A 16742-nucleotide genomic window follows, 5' to 3' on the forward strand; every position below is an offset into this window, starting at 1 on the left:
TCTCTCCCTCTCTCTCTCTCTCTCTCTCTCTCTCTCTCTCTCTCTCTCTCTCTCTTTCTCTCAAATCAACTAAAAACAACATTTTATGAGTTTGGCAATTTAATCATGAAATACATTTTAAAATCATATCTCCCTCTGCTCTTTAAAATAAAATTATTTTTTATAGCACCTAAATACTAGGTATTTAATTTCTTAAATTTTCTTGATCACAAGGACCAACTCATGGTGAAATGTCTGTATGTTGAGTTGTCAGATGAAAGAAGTGGGCACAAAAGCTCATAATGCCACATTTGTGAGAATTTGGATTTTACTTTGGGTAAAATTAAGAAATGTGTGACTTGCTGAAGGAGTATGTTGGTTTAGCTCCTAACTGCTGTATTTGTCCTTCTGTTTCAGGTTTCATTTCCAGGGGCTCTGTGGGAGGATCCTTCCTGAAGCCCTGGCTCCTCATGCAGATGAGACGGTTTCCTAATTGCCCTGGGGAAGGGAGAGATTGTAGTACATCTGAGTACCAGGCCACAAACAGATAACGCACAGTCTTGTGGATGGGGAGCTGAATATTGGAAGATCTAAAAATATTCTCTGATTTCCTGGCTGGGATCCAACCTGTTGATAAGTGGTAGGGGCCTTAGAGGTAACAGTAGCAAATATAATTACAAGAAGTCAGAGAACTGTAAAGTTAATGCATGTTATTTGGTTTGAACTTAAACATAACATACCTCTGATCCTCTGATGTGTTTGGTTGGTTATTGAGGGGGGGAAATTCTAATTAGATTGTCTCAAAAATGTAATTATCCCAATCATATTTTTGCTATTTGGCAAAGAGACAAGTAGACAGGTAAAACATTGCTATTTCTGATTTTTATACAAATTTTGGTGGAAAATAAAATCACTCTTTATAGGAGGTAATATATGGTATACAGATGTGACCCTGAGAGATTTACTTGTTGAGGATTTTTTTCTTTTCCGTGTTTACCTTGTTTGGCTGCTTTACCTCAAAGAATGTGGGATCTCCTAGAACAGGAACTCAAGAAGGAAAAGTAGCAACAAGGTAGAAAATCAGGATGAGGCCCACACCCCAAAATGACACAAATATATAGATTCCAAAAGGTATTCACTACTGACTAAAATGTAGTAATAGCCTTTTAAAAATATATATGTTTTTTTATTATTTTATTTTATTGATTTCAGATAGAGGAAGGGAGAGGGAGAGATATAGAAATATCAATTGGCTGCCTCTGAATGTCCCCTACTGGGGGACATGTGCCCTGACCAGAATGGAACCTGCGACCTTCTGGTGTATGAGATGACGCTCAACCAACTGAGCCACACCAGCTGGGCAGTACTCGCCTTTTTAGCAGCCAAGGAGGAAAGGGAGAAGTGATGGTTGACTATTTCTTGATATTATAAACACAGAAGCCAAGCTTTCCCAGGCACTGAATTCTGAAGGGAGTGTTTTCAATAGGACTTTACCTCAGAGTAAAGTAGCAAGAACATAGCTCTCCTCCTCAGGCCCCACACTAATATAGTACCCAGAGCCTTTGGAATGCCCGCTTGTTCTCAGCAAGCATCAGAGGCCTGACTGGGAGCAGTGGCCTTTAGTAAACAGTGTGGGAAGGTCATACATAACAATGGCCCTTGGATCAGCTGGTCCCTTGGGTGATTACACAGTCTCATCACCTCAGCCCCTTACAAGAATTGATTTAATGTTACATCCTTGACTTTTGTGGAAATAGATAACAAGACATGATCACACAAAACTTTGTACTGCATTTTCACGCCATCCTATCTAATAAAAGAGTAATATGCAAATTGATCATACTTCCACTACACCCTCCAGCCATATCCACCAGCCAATCAGAAGCGAATATGCAAATAAACCCAACCAAGATGGCTGCGGCCATGAAGAGCAGGAGTGAGGCTTGGGTTTCCCTGGCAATGGAGGAAGCCAAACTTTCCGCCTGCCCTTGCCAGCCTAGGGCTCCACTCAATGCTACGAAGTTTTAATGTTAGAAGATAAATAAATCCCAACAAAAATGGCTGCTGCCATGGAGTGAGTAGAAGGCTTGGCTCCACTCCAGGTCACAAAGTTTCAATTGTAGTAGATAAATAAATCTCAAATACCAGAGCCTCTGCTTGGGTCGCCGGGGGGCTTGGCCAACCTGCAAACCACCACAGGCCCCTCGCCCAGGCCTCCCCACGCCCCAAGGAAACCCCCACCCTTATCCAGGTCACCCTTCAGGGCAAACCAACTGGCCCCCACCCATGCACCAGGCCTCTATCCTATCTAATAAAAGAGTAACATGCAGATTGACGATCACTCCAACACACAAGATGGCTGCCCCCATGTGGACACAAGATGGCCACCATAAGATGGCAGCAGGGGAGGTCAGTTGGGAGGGACCAAGCCTGCAAGAGAGGGCAGTTGGGGGTGATCAAGCCTGCATGGAAGGGCAGCTGGGGGCAAATAGGGTGACAGGAGAACATTTAGGCATCAATCAGGCTGCCAGGGGATTGGTTAGGAGGTGATCAGGCTGGCAGGCAGGTGAGCAGGCAAGCAATCCCGACCTCTCACAATCTAGAATATCTTATAAAAGCTCATAATGCCACATTTGTGAGAATTATGGGCCTAAATGGGCAGTCAGATATCCTTCGAGGGGTCCCATATTGGAAAGGGAGCAGGCTGGGCTGAGAGACACCCCTCTCCCCCATGCACAAATTTCGTACACTGAGCCTCTAGTTTATATATATATAAAACCCTAATATGCAAATAGACCAAACAATGGAACAACAGAACTGGTCACTATGACGTGCACTGACCACCAGGGGGCGCGTGCAGAACATGCCGGGCCATTGGCAGCGGCAGGATGGTGGATCAGGTGAACGGGGGCTCCTGACCAAGGCAGGGTACTGTCGCTGTCATTGGGTGAGCCTCTGGTGGTTACTGAAAATTCTTTGCTCCTGTGTGCCATGGTACCACCCTGGTACTCACATCTGCAGCTAGAGCTGTCACTATCAGCCCATCCCCACTCTGTTTGGCACCATCAGCGGGTGTGAGCAGCAGCTGCTGGCTCTGATCGCTCCTCAGGGCTTCTCCACCTCCCCTTGCTCCTGAGGGGTGATCAGGGCAGCAGCTGCCACTCCCATTATTGGCGCTGGCCCCACTTGCACCCGCTGCTGGAGCCAGGCCCAATCGCTCCAGGACATCAGTGAGTGCCAGCAGGGCCGGTGCCATGAGCACATGGGAGCGGTTGCGACAGGAGCAGGACTACAGGCAGAGGGGGACCGGGGGCTGCAGTGGGAGGGGCCAGGCAGGGGTGCAGAGGATGGGCGGAGACTTGCTGCTGTGCTCACTGCAGCCTCGCAGCTCACACACAGTCAAGGTACACGAATTAATGCACTGGGCCCTTAGTACCTTTTAATAAATCCTAAAGGCTCTTAGCATAGAGGAATGTTCATAACCTACAAGGTATCTGAAGGGCCAGCCTTTAGGGTTCACTTCACACTTGACACGAGTGGCTCAAGGCATATATACTGAAGGGACTGTAATACTTATAATGTAGTTTTTGCACATAAAATACAATTGTTCTCTTTTAATAGGTTTGTTGTTGGGTTTTTCTGTTACTTGAAACATTTTCCTAGTGTTAGCAATGATGGAAGTCAGTATGCTGTCTCAGAGAGTCTGATTATTTTTAATTTCTGTCTGCCCAAGGCCCAGATATTTCAGTACTGCTCTTTGCAACTTCTCTCAAATTGGGCTTTGGTACCAGCATCTTTGTGTATGTGTTTTATCATTTCTGTTCATGTTTTTGGTTTTATTAGAGAAAATGAAAGAAGAATTGAAAATAAAGATGTGAGGTAGAAATCATTCAATTTAGTATTATTAAATGTCTACCACATGATAGGCATTAGAAATATAATTAGTAAGGTGTGGGCCTTGCCCTCAAGGACTTGAAAGAATGTTGGGACAACTGTCATGTGCACTATTATTCAATGTAGAAACTGCAGTAATAGAATTTTGTTCAAGATTCAGAGGAAAATGTAGTTAAAGATGGGCGGAGTGGGATTGGTAGATGTTAAAATCTTTGACTTTTAAAGGAAGTCAGACCTGGCCTGTGTTTCAGGTATAAATACCCTGTTTCCCAGAAAATAAGACAGTGTCTTATATTAATTTTTGCTCCCAAAGATGCACTAGATCTTATTTTCAGGGGATGTCTTATTTTTCCATGCACTAGGTCTTATTTTTGGAGGATGTCTTCTTTTCGGGGAAACACGGTAGTTCCACGTGGGGGAGTGTGTAGCATAAAGGGGATAGCATGTACAAATGGATGGCAAGTGTGAAACTTTGGTTTGATCAGAGAATGATAGCTGACTCACTTGGTATTGTATAATGGGTGGGAGAAGATAAACACAGGTCAGAAGGGCCATGTATATTCCAAAAAATGGAATATACTTAGGAGGACAAAGAAATAGTATTAGGGTTGCATTCACTAAGTGCAGGGTGGCATTCTTTCATGGATCCAGGATTTGGGATGGGCTGGCCATTGTTCAAGGTCTTGGGGTTGCACCAGGGAGCCAGGTGGGCTCCCTGTTCGCTCACAGAGCTTCCATGTAAATGGGGGAGAGGGTGAGGGGCAGAGCCCGGTAATAAACTGGGAAGTTGTCAGTGATGAAGCAGAACAGAGGCACGGACTGACTGGTGGAGGAACTGGTGGGGCAGCCTGATAAACGGCGGCCACAGTGGCCTAGCACACATTTGGTGCCGGGAACTGATTTAATCCGGTGTCTGTCACCTTCTGGGTGACAGCAGGTCCTGCCGCTATAGTGCATTTCTCCCCTTTGAAAGCCACTTCTTCGGCGAGTGCGGAGGGAAGGGAGTCAGATCCACACACGCTGGTGAACTGGATGGACCAAAGGATCCTGGTGCTAAAAGCGTGGTGACGGGGCCACTGGGGCTGCGGTCACCCAGCTCCTGGGCACCGGACGGCGTGACCCGCGCCAGCCCGCCTGGAGGAGGCGGGGACCCAGCCAAACCTGCTCTCAGCACCCCAGCCGGGAGAGCAGCACGGCGTCCGCCCGGCCGGAAACCCCCGCGCCCACCCGCTCCCGCGGGGGCCTGGGCAGCGGCGAGGAGGGAACCCCGCAGCCTCGAGCGCTGGGCGTCAGGGCCGAGCGGAAAGAAACGCCCCCCGGTTTCCTTAGGCCACGCCCTTCCCCGCCCTGCGCATGCGCCTCCACTCGCTCTGGGGCTTCAGAACGTGCAGGGAGCGACTAAACCTGTGTCGCTTGTTCTTGGCGTCACGCTGGGCTTGCGGGCTGCTACTTCCGGGTCAGAGGTCGTTCGGTCCGGTGCGACTCAGGCCATGGTGCAGCTCCGACCGCGCGCGTCCCGCGCTCCCGCGTCGGCGTCGGCGATGGTGGACGAGGGCCAGCCAGCCTCGGAGGAGGCGGAGCACGGCCTGCTGCTCGGGCAGCCCAGCAGCGGCGCGGCCGCCGAGCCCTTGGAGGAGGACGGGGACGGGGACGACGACCTGGACGACGAGGCCCCGGAGGAGCTGACTTTCGCCAGCGCCCAGGCCGAGGCGAGGGCAGAGGAGCGGCGAGTTCGGGAGACGGCGCGCAGGTGGGAGCGCCCGGCGGGGCCCGAGAGCCGTCCCTCCCGCCCGCTGTCTCTCCTCGCACTGACTTGTCTCCCTTTCTCTCAGGGATAAAACACTCCTGAAGGAGAAGAGGAAGCGACGCGAGGAACTGTTCATTGAACAAAAGGTTCGAGTTGCGGGGAGGCACCTCCTTTTTTTAAAAAAAAAAACAAAAACCGGCGTTGGGTAGAATTCCCGTGTTTGTTGCAAAGCTGGTAGGCTGTGGAGGTGGAGGAAAAGTCCTCATGTTTCTTCAGACATCGGGGGAAGCAAAGATGGTCGTACTCTTGGCTGCCCACCTCTTAAAAATGGGAGTGGGGAGAGCTGTGAGTTTGAGATCATGGGGTTAAAACCCAGCGCTGACACACGGCTCGCCGTTATATCTGTCACTTCCCTCCGAGCTGCTGCCGGACTCAAAAGAGGCGCTTTGGACTCTGGGCTGTACGCTCTGCTGTCGGGTGTCTGGCAGATTAGCCACAGGGAACTGACTCCAGGAGGACAGGACTTACCTGCTTTCAGGGTAGACAGTGATTTGAAGGGTGGGCACCCTTTCCAGCCCTCACCAGATCTTCCAAAGAATGTCGAATGGGTTCTGAGCTTTGTGGCCGCGGTTCTCCCGCAGCTTGGAGAGAGTGGAGGCAGTGGTCAGCCTAAAGCCATTCTTTGCCTTGGTCAGGATATAAGGCAGTCCCTAAGCCTGTCACTGCAGAAGCAACCCAGGTATATTGTCATGTACCTCACTCTATTCTTTTAAAATGTCTTTATCTAAGAAAAGGAAACTCCTTCCAGACACTGTTCTACAGAAATTGACTACAGCTTCACAGACAAAGTAAGTAATGGATCTTGTTATATTACTTGCTTACAAACACCCAACTCTGAAATACATATTGGGGCATTTATTTGAACCCACCAAATTAAAGAAATAAAGCCTAAATTAGACAGTAAAGCTTACATTTACACAGATTTTTTTAATTTGGTGGGAAAGATGAAAGTATTTTACCTCTTTTCAATATTCCACCATTTCTCTTTTGTTCATTTCCACTGCCAATTTGAGCTTCTGAGTTCCTAATCCCATATTTATTAAACAATTGTTGTGCTGGGCAGGATGGATGGTTAATAAACAAAGCGCCTTGAAATTTATCTTTAGTGGAGTAGCAGACATTTTCCTGCAGGCTCCTCCTAAAACTAAACTTGTCCCATACTTGCCTTACCTGCCACCAACCTGTCCTTGCTCCTTGGTCTCCATTTCATTTAGCAGTTTTGCCATCCACCAAGTGTTTTAAGCAAATAGCCATCCTCTTCCTCATCTATCCCATGAAATCAATCAAACCTTACTCGGTTTTAACTTTTAAATATTTTTCTCTCCTCTCCCTTAATGTTTAGACCCATATCTTTGACCTGGTTTTCAAATGTCCTGTAGAACTTTTCCAGTTATTCAGATAGTGAATACATTAAACAAAAGCAAATGTATTTGGTGGCAGAGTCCCCTTTTATCCTTTAAAACCAAACTCCAGTGTCACCTCCAATTCTCTCCACCCTCCCCATTACTTCCTCCTTGTAGCTTTTGTAGTGGGTATGGTTCAGGCATCTCATACTGTGTTTTGTCATTTTTCAGACCAGATTCCTTGAGCCTAGTCCATCTCCCTGCTTGTCTCTTATGCTTGAACTGTTGAATTGATTCATTGTGACTTCTATAAATAAAGAGGCAGGCCTACCACTTTCCACTTTGTATTTCATCTTTCACTTTACCTCCAATCTGCTTCTTTGAAGCCTGTTGATATGCTTTCAAATTTTAAATTGAGAAGATACTCCCATCCAATATATACTACCCGAAACAATATATGTTTCCCCGAAAACAAGACAGTGTCTTATATTTTTTCTCCCAAAGTTGCGCTAGGTCTTATTTTCAGGGGATGTCTTATCTTTCCATGCCCAAGGTCTTATTTTCAGAGGATGTCTTATTTTCGGGGAAACATGGGTAGTTTGTTGATTGGGAGTTGGTGACCATGAATTTAAGGGGGTGACTTGCTTTCCAAAACTGATTAAAGATCCTGAGTCAAAACTGAGAGTGGTGGTAATTAAAAAGGGTATCTTGTTTGTAAAATCAAATTTAACTGTGTAATGAGTTGAGTAATCTTTGCTGCCTGCCATTCCAATCAGTGTTTCTGTGTTCTCCCTTAGCATAAAGAAATCACCAGGAAAATTAAAAGAAGGTATGAACTATTCTAATTTAAATAACTTCTCATGTAAGTGTCGAGAGCATTTGTAGTCCAATGTTACTGGGAATAGGAATGCCTGGCCAAGTTTAGTTTGGGCCTGTTGCCTTATTTCTTACAAATTGATGTGAGTAGATAATTAACAATGAACTCCAGGAAATGTTCTTGATTTATTTTTACGAAAGTGCTAACTAGAAATAAAACTCAGTTTTTTATGTTTTAGATAAATCGCAGAAGAAAAATGAAGAATGCGAAAAAGGAAATGAGTCCAAGAAAGCTAAAGAAAAAGTACAATCTATTGGGTAAGAAGAGTCTTTTTTTTCATGTAGGATATAAAGGTAACTTTTTGAGAAAACTGTTGGCTTATGTGGGAAATACTTTAATTAGTAGCAGTTTCAGATTGAATCCTCTGGGAAAACCAACTGTAATACTTATATAAAAACAAAATATTTGCTCTTACTAAAGTGTAAATAAAAAAATATTTGCTTATTAAAAATGTAAGTATTAGCCTATTTCTTATAAAATAGCCCTGGAATTTATTTTTTATTATACTGTGCATTTTGTTTTCACTTTTTGAGACAATTAAGAAAAATACTTTAAGCATGTTATCAACCTCATTAATTTTGACTTTTTGTTTTGACTACCAGCCAGAATAAAAGTTACTTGGCTCGAAGGCTAAAAGATCAAGATCTGAGAGATTCAAGGCAACAAGCAGCCAAAGCCTTCATACAAAATTCTTTGTATGGTCCAGGAACCAACAGAACTACTGGTAATTTCCTTACGGGCTGTTTTTCTCACTTTATATTGCAAGTAAACAAAGAAATGATAAATAATTCTCTTTTCTAGTAAATAAGTTCCTGTCTCTTAACAATAAGAGGTTACCAGTGAAAAAGGCCGCAGCCCAGTTTTTGAATAATGGTTGGGGTAAGGTCCAGCTTTATTTTCTTTGTTATGATAGTTTTATATATTGAATAATATTCTTTTTAAGGAAATAATAAATACTCAAGTATGAATTACTTTTTTTTCTTATAATGGCTTCTATAATATTGCTTCTGGAAAACAGGTCAGTACAGTATGTATGTATATCTGACATAAAATCTAATAGACCTAATTTTAGTATTTATATTCATATAGGTCTATATTATAGAGGATCTTGAAAAATTTTAATTCTTTCTTGGGAATTTTATATTTATAGTATTCTTACTGCACAAACTTTCTATTCTAGGAACCCAGAAAAAACAAAATGCCAAGAGGTTTAAAAGACGGTGGATGATCAGAAAGATGAAAACTTCTAAGAAGTAAATCAAAGCTAAATGAAGAATGAGAACTTTGTATGTATGGAACTACAGTTATTTAGTTTAAAAGATTAATTTAAAATTAATAAATGTAATAAAAATCTAATAAATCATTTTAAAGGATTTACAAAAGTCACAAATCTATTTGGGGAAATACCCCATCACATTTCATCCTTCTGGAATAGTCTTTGAGGGTCCCGGAAGAAATAGCAATTTAAAAGGAATTGTCTTGCCGAAACCGGTTTGGCTCAGTGGATAAAGCGTTGGTCTGCGGACTGAAAGGTCCGGGGTTTGATTCAGGTTGAGGGCATGTACCTTGGTTGCGGGCACATCCCCAGTAGGGGACGTGCAAGAGGCAGCTGATTAATGACTCTCTCTCATCGATGTTCCTAACTATCTCTCTCCCTTCCTCTCTGTAAAAAAATCAATAAAATATATTTAAAAAATTAAAAGGAATTGTCTTCCTTTTTATAAACATTTATCCACTTAATTAAATACAAATCATGCTGCTAATGGTACCTATTCTGCCCTTTCCCAGTTCACAGTGTGAGTGCGTTGTGGCAGGAATGGCAGGGAGGAGAAATGGATATCCAGGAAGTCTTTCTAACTGCAGCTCTCAGATGGCTTAGAATCTCAGATGTTTTGGTGCTACTGATGAGAATTTGATTCACAAAATATAGAATGAGAAAGAGAAGTAGCTATGAAAATACAATACTTAAGTATAGATAAATACCTACTTTTCTTAAAGACCCAAACCTCAGTGTACAAAATAGTCAACCGAAGTGTATGGTCATCTTCTTGAACAGCTGTTTAAAATTTATTTTTAACTGGTTTGGGGGTTTGCTTTACTGTCAAGTAACGTGTCATTATTGTGATTATGAAAATAAGGACATTAATTTTCCCCTTTCTTTCTGTGTCACCCACATTATATCAGGTTTGACCCTAATACAGGGAGGCTAGTAAACTGAACAGTTTTAGGTTATAGAATTTAGACTTATAGTAAAAATTCTTCCTTAAGCTCTAATTTTATATTAATCATAAGAAATATATAAGTACCTAATATATAAACTCAGTTGACACTAATATCTGTAGAAGTAAATTTTTAATGGCTGGTTAATTATATCACTACATTTTTATTGCAATATAGTACTCATTTAAGCACTTAAAAATGGAAGGTGTACAAAGATTAAATTAAGACACAGTAAATTGACTAAATATTTGGTTTTTATATAAATAAAGGTCATAACCACACCGTTGACATATAATACTGTTATAATACAAGTTAAACTTGTGAGTCTACAACAGAATTCGTTGGTAGTTAAACAGGAAACAAAGTTGAAAAGACCATGTTAAAACAAAACTACTGGGACTAACAGGTCGGGATTGTAAGTAGCAACAAACATATTCACTCAGCTCCTGAGTATTTCAAGTTTTACAGTACACATTAAAAATGATTTCTTCCATCAACACTATAAATTTGAACTGTCAGATGTTTATGCATTTTGCAAGTTACACTGATTGAATGCTTATATGGGAGTGGGGGTCGGAACATCTCCCAATTTGAAATTTACATCACCCACATGCTAACACAACACAACCTGTTCCATTTCCTTCCCCCCCTCGCCCCCCAACAAAGAAGGCAGGATTTTTTGGTTTCTTTTAGGTAATTGTTTTAAAGGATTTGTGATGATAAATTTGAACGTCTGAGATTCAGTAATATTTAACTCTTAGACAACTAAGAGATTAAAGATGGAAAATAATTTCTCCTAACACTAAGTTAGAAAATCATTTGCATCATGCTGTAAACTAGGAAGCAATGTAAAGCGACAAAAACCTGTCCCCAGTACATAATTAAAAAAATCTAAATTTCAAATCAGCAGACCTGGTCTACTTCCATGTGAACTCCTTGAATGCATAGCTAATGCAGGTAGTCTTCCACTGTGGCAAACGCACAGGATCCAATTCCTGACCGAGCCATCAGTCCCAAACATTGTGTGGCCTGTCCCATTGCTAGGGCGAGTGGAGGTTGCTTTGGCAGATTGTGGGTTTCTGAGGAAAAATGATTAAAAATGAAAATAGCAATTAGCAAGACATTTTTAAAAAACTCATCTTTTAAGGAAAATATTGCACATTATTTACAAAATTATCAATGCATATATAACTCTTAACTATCAAAGGTAGTTTCTAAACAAACGATTAATACCTTAGAAATACTACTCTGATGAGGTCATATGGTACTAGGTATTAAACTATAAGGGAAATCCTTGCAGAATTAGACTTTTAAAGCCTTAATTACTCTAAATATTTTGCTTCCATATTAACTACAATGGGAAAGATATTTTTGGCTGCGATTTTAATGGGGGAATAAGGAATATTTAGTATTTCTCTTCTAAGTTAGAAAAAGGCACCAGGGTTTCAGTAAATTTCACTGATGGATTATTCTTCTGGGGATAGAACACAACTGATTCTGCCTAACTATTCCCAGAGCATATTAGTAAATGATATTTGGGTTGGTAAGGAGCAAGGGGTGATGGTCACCATGAGAGACGATAGAGCAAAATTACTTATAATTTTAGAGGGGTAATTTATAATTCATAGTTGAAATATTTTAACTATCAATAAAATGTTCAGGGTCCTACATAACAGAAATTTGTCAGAATTTATAGTGCAAATAATATTTGTTTTATGCTAGAAAAGGAAAAAAGTGAACAAATGATGAAAGTGGCCAAACGTATAGAAGCTGGTACTTTTTCCTTGTGAGTAGATGAATTTTAAGTTTATATAGATTCCCAATTAATGATCTGTTAACAAAGGGCAAAAACAGTGATAAATGACTGCTAAGGCTCCCTATGATTTAATTTAAAGGTTGTAATTTCAGAGAAAGAAAAGTTCTAGAAGGAGCGAAACAAAAATAATGAAGCAAGTTCAGGATTTAAAGTACAAGAGGAAAGAAGATTAAGAAAATAAGAATAAGACTGCAAAGAAAGATACACAGATTGGTGAGAAGGTATAGTTTGAAAGTGGTCTTTGGATTAAGATTACTAAAATACTGGCTATCCTGTGGCAAGAGGCTATTTAGCTAAATTTTGATAGTGATAAACTTTTTTTTTTTTGCCAACTCTACACAGGGTTGACTTTGTAATTTTAAATAATTCTGCCTTAATTTGAATTCCTTTCAAAAATATCTCCCTGAAGGTTTTCAGGGAAATAACCTCATTGAAAGGTAAATATCTAGAAGTACTTTATTACAATTTTATTTGGCCAAGTGAGGCACCTGGTTATAAGCATTTAAAAATTTTTTTTTAGTCCGGCCACCAGTATGGCTCATAGCTGATCATTTACCTATGAACCAGGAAGTCAGGGTTTGATTCCTGGTCAGGGCACATGCCCAGGTTGCAGTCCCCAGTCAGGGGTGTGCAGGAGGCAGCCAATAGATGATTCTCTCTCATCATTAATATTGATGTTTCTATCTCTATCTTCTTCTCCCCTTTCTCTTAAATCAACAAAAACATTTTAAAAAATTTATTTTTTTGTTTGTTGCTGAAATCGGTTTGGCTCAATGGATAGAGCGTCGGCCTGTGGATTGAGAGGTCCCGGGTTTGATTCCAGTCAGGGGCATGTTCATTGGTTGCGGGCACATCCCCAGTGGGGGTGTGCAGGAGGTAGCTGGTCGATGTTTCTCTCCCATCGATGTTTCTAGCTCTCTATCCCTCTCCCTTCCTCTCTGTAAAAAAATAAATAATTATATATATATATATATATATTAAAATTTTTGATACAAAATTTGCAAGAATTACATACAATTGATACAACTTCAAGCACTAGTAGATTACATAATTTAGTATTTATATCAATAGATATGCAGACAGGTCCTCTGCAGTTTAATAATCTTATTAAATTTAAGCACTATTTGTGGACAAATCTACATAATATGTAGTACAATATATAATACATAATATATTGGATAATGGTCCCAAGTAATTTACTATTTTAAAATTTAATCCCCTTGAAGAACACAAGATATAGAAAACTTTTAAGAAAACTGATTACTTTTCAAATTTTTCCAGGTTTGAGTGGTACCTAAATGCAAAGCAATGATAGGGCTTCATGATTACTGATAATGTAACTTAAAAAAAAATACAACTATAGCAAACCATAGTATAGCAAACCATAATTTGCCCTACAATCCCAGCACTGCTACTAAGCTATATATTTTTTTTTTTTTACTAGCAAAGCTACATGAATTTCATGACCAAAGAAATTATAACACAATTGCAAAGAAAACTCACATTATTTTTTACATACAAATTCTAAATTTAAGAAAAAATACACTAAGATATTACTCTTATTCCAAAACTAGTATAAGACCTTAGCACAATGAGTTAAAAATGAATTTTATAAGGAAAAAAAAAAGAACAGATTAAGGCTCAAATATGAATACTTTTATTTGCTTGCTTTATTTTCTGGCCATAAAAGAGGAATTAGAGAGTCAGGTGAAAAATCACTCTTATCTGAACTACCTTTGAAAAGAATTGCCTAGAAATTAAAACATAGCTTTACATAATTAACCCTATAGAGTTTAAATATAAATGCACAAAATGTACAGTTACATAATTCATAGAAAAAGACTTGTTCAACATATGAACACTACAATCAGAATCTGTGGTGAGCTGGCTCATAGGAATGGCAATCAACCAGGGAAACAGCAAATTCCAATTTTTCACTCCATGCTCACCCCTGGCTAAACTTATTTAAATTGCTGTTCTCTTCCTCACACACTTTTTCCCCCTATTTTTATTTTATTAATTTCTTTATTGATTAAGGAATCACATATTTGTCCTCAACGCCCCATTTCACACCCCCTCCCCCCCACTTAATGTCCCCACCCCCTTTATTGTCCTTGACCACTGGTTAGGCTCATGTGCCTCACACACTTTTTATTAGGGAAGGGCATGTAGTTGAATATGCTTAACTTTAATGCAACTATAATTTGACAAAGGGTTAGAAGTGACAGGGCATTTCCAAGTCACCTGGAAGCCCCTTTGTGCCTGTATCTGAAGCATGGTGCGAGTTGTAAAATGGGTGGCTCAGGCCAGAAATATTTACGTACACAAAAATTTCTAATTTCCAAACTTCCCAATTACCATTGATGTGACTTTGACATAAAAAGGACGCTCCCCAATGTACTGTTTTATTCCATTTGAATCCATTTAATCTGGAACAAAAATAATGGAGGAAGATTACTGTATTCTGAGGTAATCTTAATTTTAAAATGTAGGGAACCTTTCCCTTATAATTTTACTAAAATATAAAATGTCAACACAAATATCACCTCAAATATTCAAAGTATCTATTTGGAGTTGTGCTTTTTAGCTTCACTTACCTAATATTGCACTGTTAAGAGCTGAGCATACAGGTTCTCTCTGAATTGGGTCAAGCTGATTTCCAACAGGGCTGTTCCAAGGATCTGAATAAGCTAGTAAACTGAATGCATCCTGTTGAAAACAGCAATTTGGTTTTTAGTTCAAATAGTTCCAACTACTATGCTCACCATGATTACAAACTGAGAGTCTGGTAAAATACAGCTTTCAGGCACTATACTACTGTGACATTTAAACCCATTTACTAGATTATGAAGCAAAGCTTGATTTTTCATTCTTTTTGTAAACACATTCTCATTATTTTCCCCCTATCTCTACAATACATACAGAGCAGGAACACACACTACAAATTTAAAGAATGGATTCCTGTGAAATGGGCTAATACTGGTTAAGTTAAAGAGGAAGACAAAGCATTTAGATACTTAAAAAAAAAAATCTTTATTGTTCATACTATTACAGGTGTTCCTTTCCCCCCCCCTACCCCCCATAGCTCTCCTCCACCTGATTCCCAACATCACCCCATGCCCTTACTCCCATAGGTGTAAGACTTTTGTCCAATCTCTTCCCTCACCCCTCAGAACCCTTCCCCCTGAGAACTGTTAGTCCAATTCCTTTCTATATCCCTGATTCTATTATATTCACCAGTCCATTTTGTTCTTCAGATTTTTTATTCACTTGATTTTTAGATTCACTTGTTGGTAGTATGTATTTGATGTCTTTTTGTTGTTCATAATTTTTTACCTTTACCTTTTTCTTCTTCTTCCTCTTAAAGAATACCCTTCAGCATTTCATATAATACTGGTTTGGTGTTGATGAACTCCTTTAACTTTTTCTTGTCTGTGAAGCTCTTTATCTACCCTTCAATTCTGAATGATAGCTTTGCTGGGTAAACTTGGTTGTAGGTTCTTGTTCATCATTTTGAGTATTTCTTGCCACTCCCTTCAGGCCTACATAGTTTCTGTTGAGAAATCACCCGACAGTCATAAGGGTACTCCCTTGTAGGTAACTAGCTCTTTTCCTCTTGCTGCTTGTAAGATTCTCTCTTTGTCTTTTGCCCTTGGCATTTTAATTATGATGTGTCTTGGCGTGGTCCTCTTTGGTTTCCTCTTGTTTGGGGTTCTGTGCGCTTCCTGGAGTTGTAAGTCTATTTCCTTCACCAGGTAGGGAAAATTTTCTGTCATTTTTCTTCCAATAGGCCTTCAATATCCTGCCCGCTCTCTTCTTCTAGCACCCCAAACATTCGGATGTTGGTACCCTTTAACCTGTCTCAGAGGTTCCTTACATTATCCTCACACTTTTGAATTCTTCTTTCTTTCTGCCTCTCTGGTTGGGTGATTTTTTCCCCCTTATATTCCAGATCTTTGGTTTGATTCTTGGGATATGTTGATCTATAGTTTAGTTTCTGCATATTCTTTATTTCAGATATAGTATGCTTAATTTCTGACTGGTCCTTTTCCATTTTTTTTTGGAATTCTCTTTAAGGTCCTTGAAGGTCTCACAAAACTTCTTGGAGGTCTCATCAAGTTCTCAAAGGTTTTTAGAAGATTCTTGAGTAACCTTATAAATGTGATTCTGAACTCTGTGTCGTCCAGTAGTTTACTTTCCTCCATCCTTCCCATTCGTGACATGCTTCTGTGTCTCATTTTGGCTGTCTCCTTGTGTCGATGGAGTGGCTTTGTAAGGTAGGTGGCCTATAGGGGCCAGTAGCTCAGCTTCCCCAATTACCTGAGGTGGTCGCTTTTGGTATATCCCTTTGTGGCCTGAGTGCAAAGTCTTGGTGTAATTAAGCCCTGATTGCTGTTGGTACACTGGGAGGAATTGATCTCCAGGCCAATTGTCTGTGAGGACCAACTGTGTCTATAAAGGAAGAACTGCTGCGTTGGAGACATGCTTTGTTTCAGTGGGGCTCTGGTGCTCACTGAGTCCGTCTCCCGAATGTGTCACTTATGGGTGTGAGGGGTTGAAACTGACCACTAGGAACACTGGCTTCTGGATCTCCAATGGGGTGCAGTTCAGCTACTGTCTGAGGCCACCCTGCAGGAGCTACAGCGAGAACCTCAGTCCTCTCTCCCTGCTTGGGGCTGTCTGCACCAGGTTGTTGCAAGTTTGTTAGGTTAAACTGCAATAGAGAAGGCCATTCATTTGCAAAAGCCACTGCTTGGAGCTTGGGTGTGTTTGTAGATTGTGGGGGTGGAGTCTCAGGGCATCACT

At 40.7% G+C, this 16742-nt stretch overlaps 3 protein-coding genes across 8 annotated transcripts in view; 2 read left to right on the forward strand and 1 right to left on the reverse strand.

Moving 5' to 3' along the window:
* The window catches only part of SIRT5 (sirtuin 5), a 32400-nt gene extending 31478 nt beyond the window's left edge, over positions 1 to 922 (forward strand). For all 5 annotated transcript variants that reach the window (XM_084872746.1, XM_084872749.1, XM_084872748.1 and 2 more), the window contains exon 9: positions 397 to 922. In XM_084872746.1, the coding sequence (XP_084728872.1) occupies positions 397 to 472 (76 nt within the window). In that variant the 3' untranslated portion in view covers positions 473 to 922. The remainder of the gene's footprint in view (positions 1 to 396) is intronic.
* A 4319-nt stretch (positions 923 to 5241) lies between these two features.
* NOL7 (nucleolar protein 7) lies at positions 5242 to 9602 on the forward strand. Of its 2 annotated transcripts, none has more exons than XM_084872760.1 (8): positions 5242 to 5623; positions 5706 to 5766; positions 6410 to 6468; positions 7821 to 7852; positions 8079 to 8157; positions 8503 to 8624; positions 8702 to 8779; positions 9081 to 9602. In XM_084872760.1, the coding sequence occupies exons 1-8, from the start codon at positions 5364 to 5366 to the stop codon at positions 9155 to 9157; spliced, it is 768 nt and encodes a 255-aa protein (XP_084728886.1). In that variant the 5' UTR covers positions 5242 to 5363; the 3' UTR covers positions 9158 to 9602. The 2 variants fall into 2 exon arrangements, with proteins under 2 accessions (XP_084728886.1, XP_084728885.1); XM_084872759.1 differs by having other exon boundaries at positions 5246 to 5623; positions 7821 to 7851; positions 8072 to 8157.
* Positions 9603 to 9943: 341 nt separating this feature from the next.
* RANBP9 (RAN binding protein 9) overlaps positions 9944 to 16742 on the reverse strand; it is an 83220-nt gene continuing 76421 nt past the window's right edge. Inside the window, exons 13-14 of the mRNA XM_084872729.1 lie at positions 14534 to 14645; positions 9944 to 11199 (exon numbers count right to left, since the gene is read on the reverse strand). Coding sequence (XP_084728855.1) covers positions 11069 to 11199; positions 14534 to 14645 — 243 coding nt within the window. The 3' untranslated portion in view covers positions 9944 to 11068. The remainder of the gene's footprint in view (positions 11200 to 14533; positions 14646 to 16742) is intronic.

Source organism: Pipistrellus hanaki (genome assembly GCF_964339955.1).
Source record: "Pipistrellus hanaki genome assembly, chromosome: 2".
Lineage (NCBI taxonomy): Eukaryota > Metazoa > Chordata > Mammalia > Chiroptera > Vespertilionidae > Pipistrellus > Pipistrellus hanaki.

Excerpts from the sequence above, each read along its gene's own strand:
- NOL7 (XM_084872759.1), top strand. The coding sequence starts at position 5,364 with ATGGTGCAGCTCCGACCGCGCGCGTCCCGCGCTCCCGCGTCGGCGTCG. Across the intron at positions 5,624-5,705 it reads GTTCGGGAGACGGCGCGCAG|GGATAAAACACTCCTGAAGG; the intron begins GTGGGAGCGCCC and ends CCTTTCTCTCAG. Across the intron at positions 6,469-7,820 it reads ACTACAGCTTCACAGACAAA|CATAAAGAAATCACCAGGAA; the intron begins GTAAGTAATGGA and ends GTTCTCCCTTAG.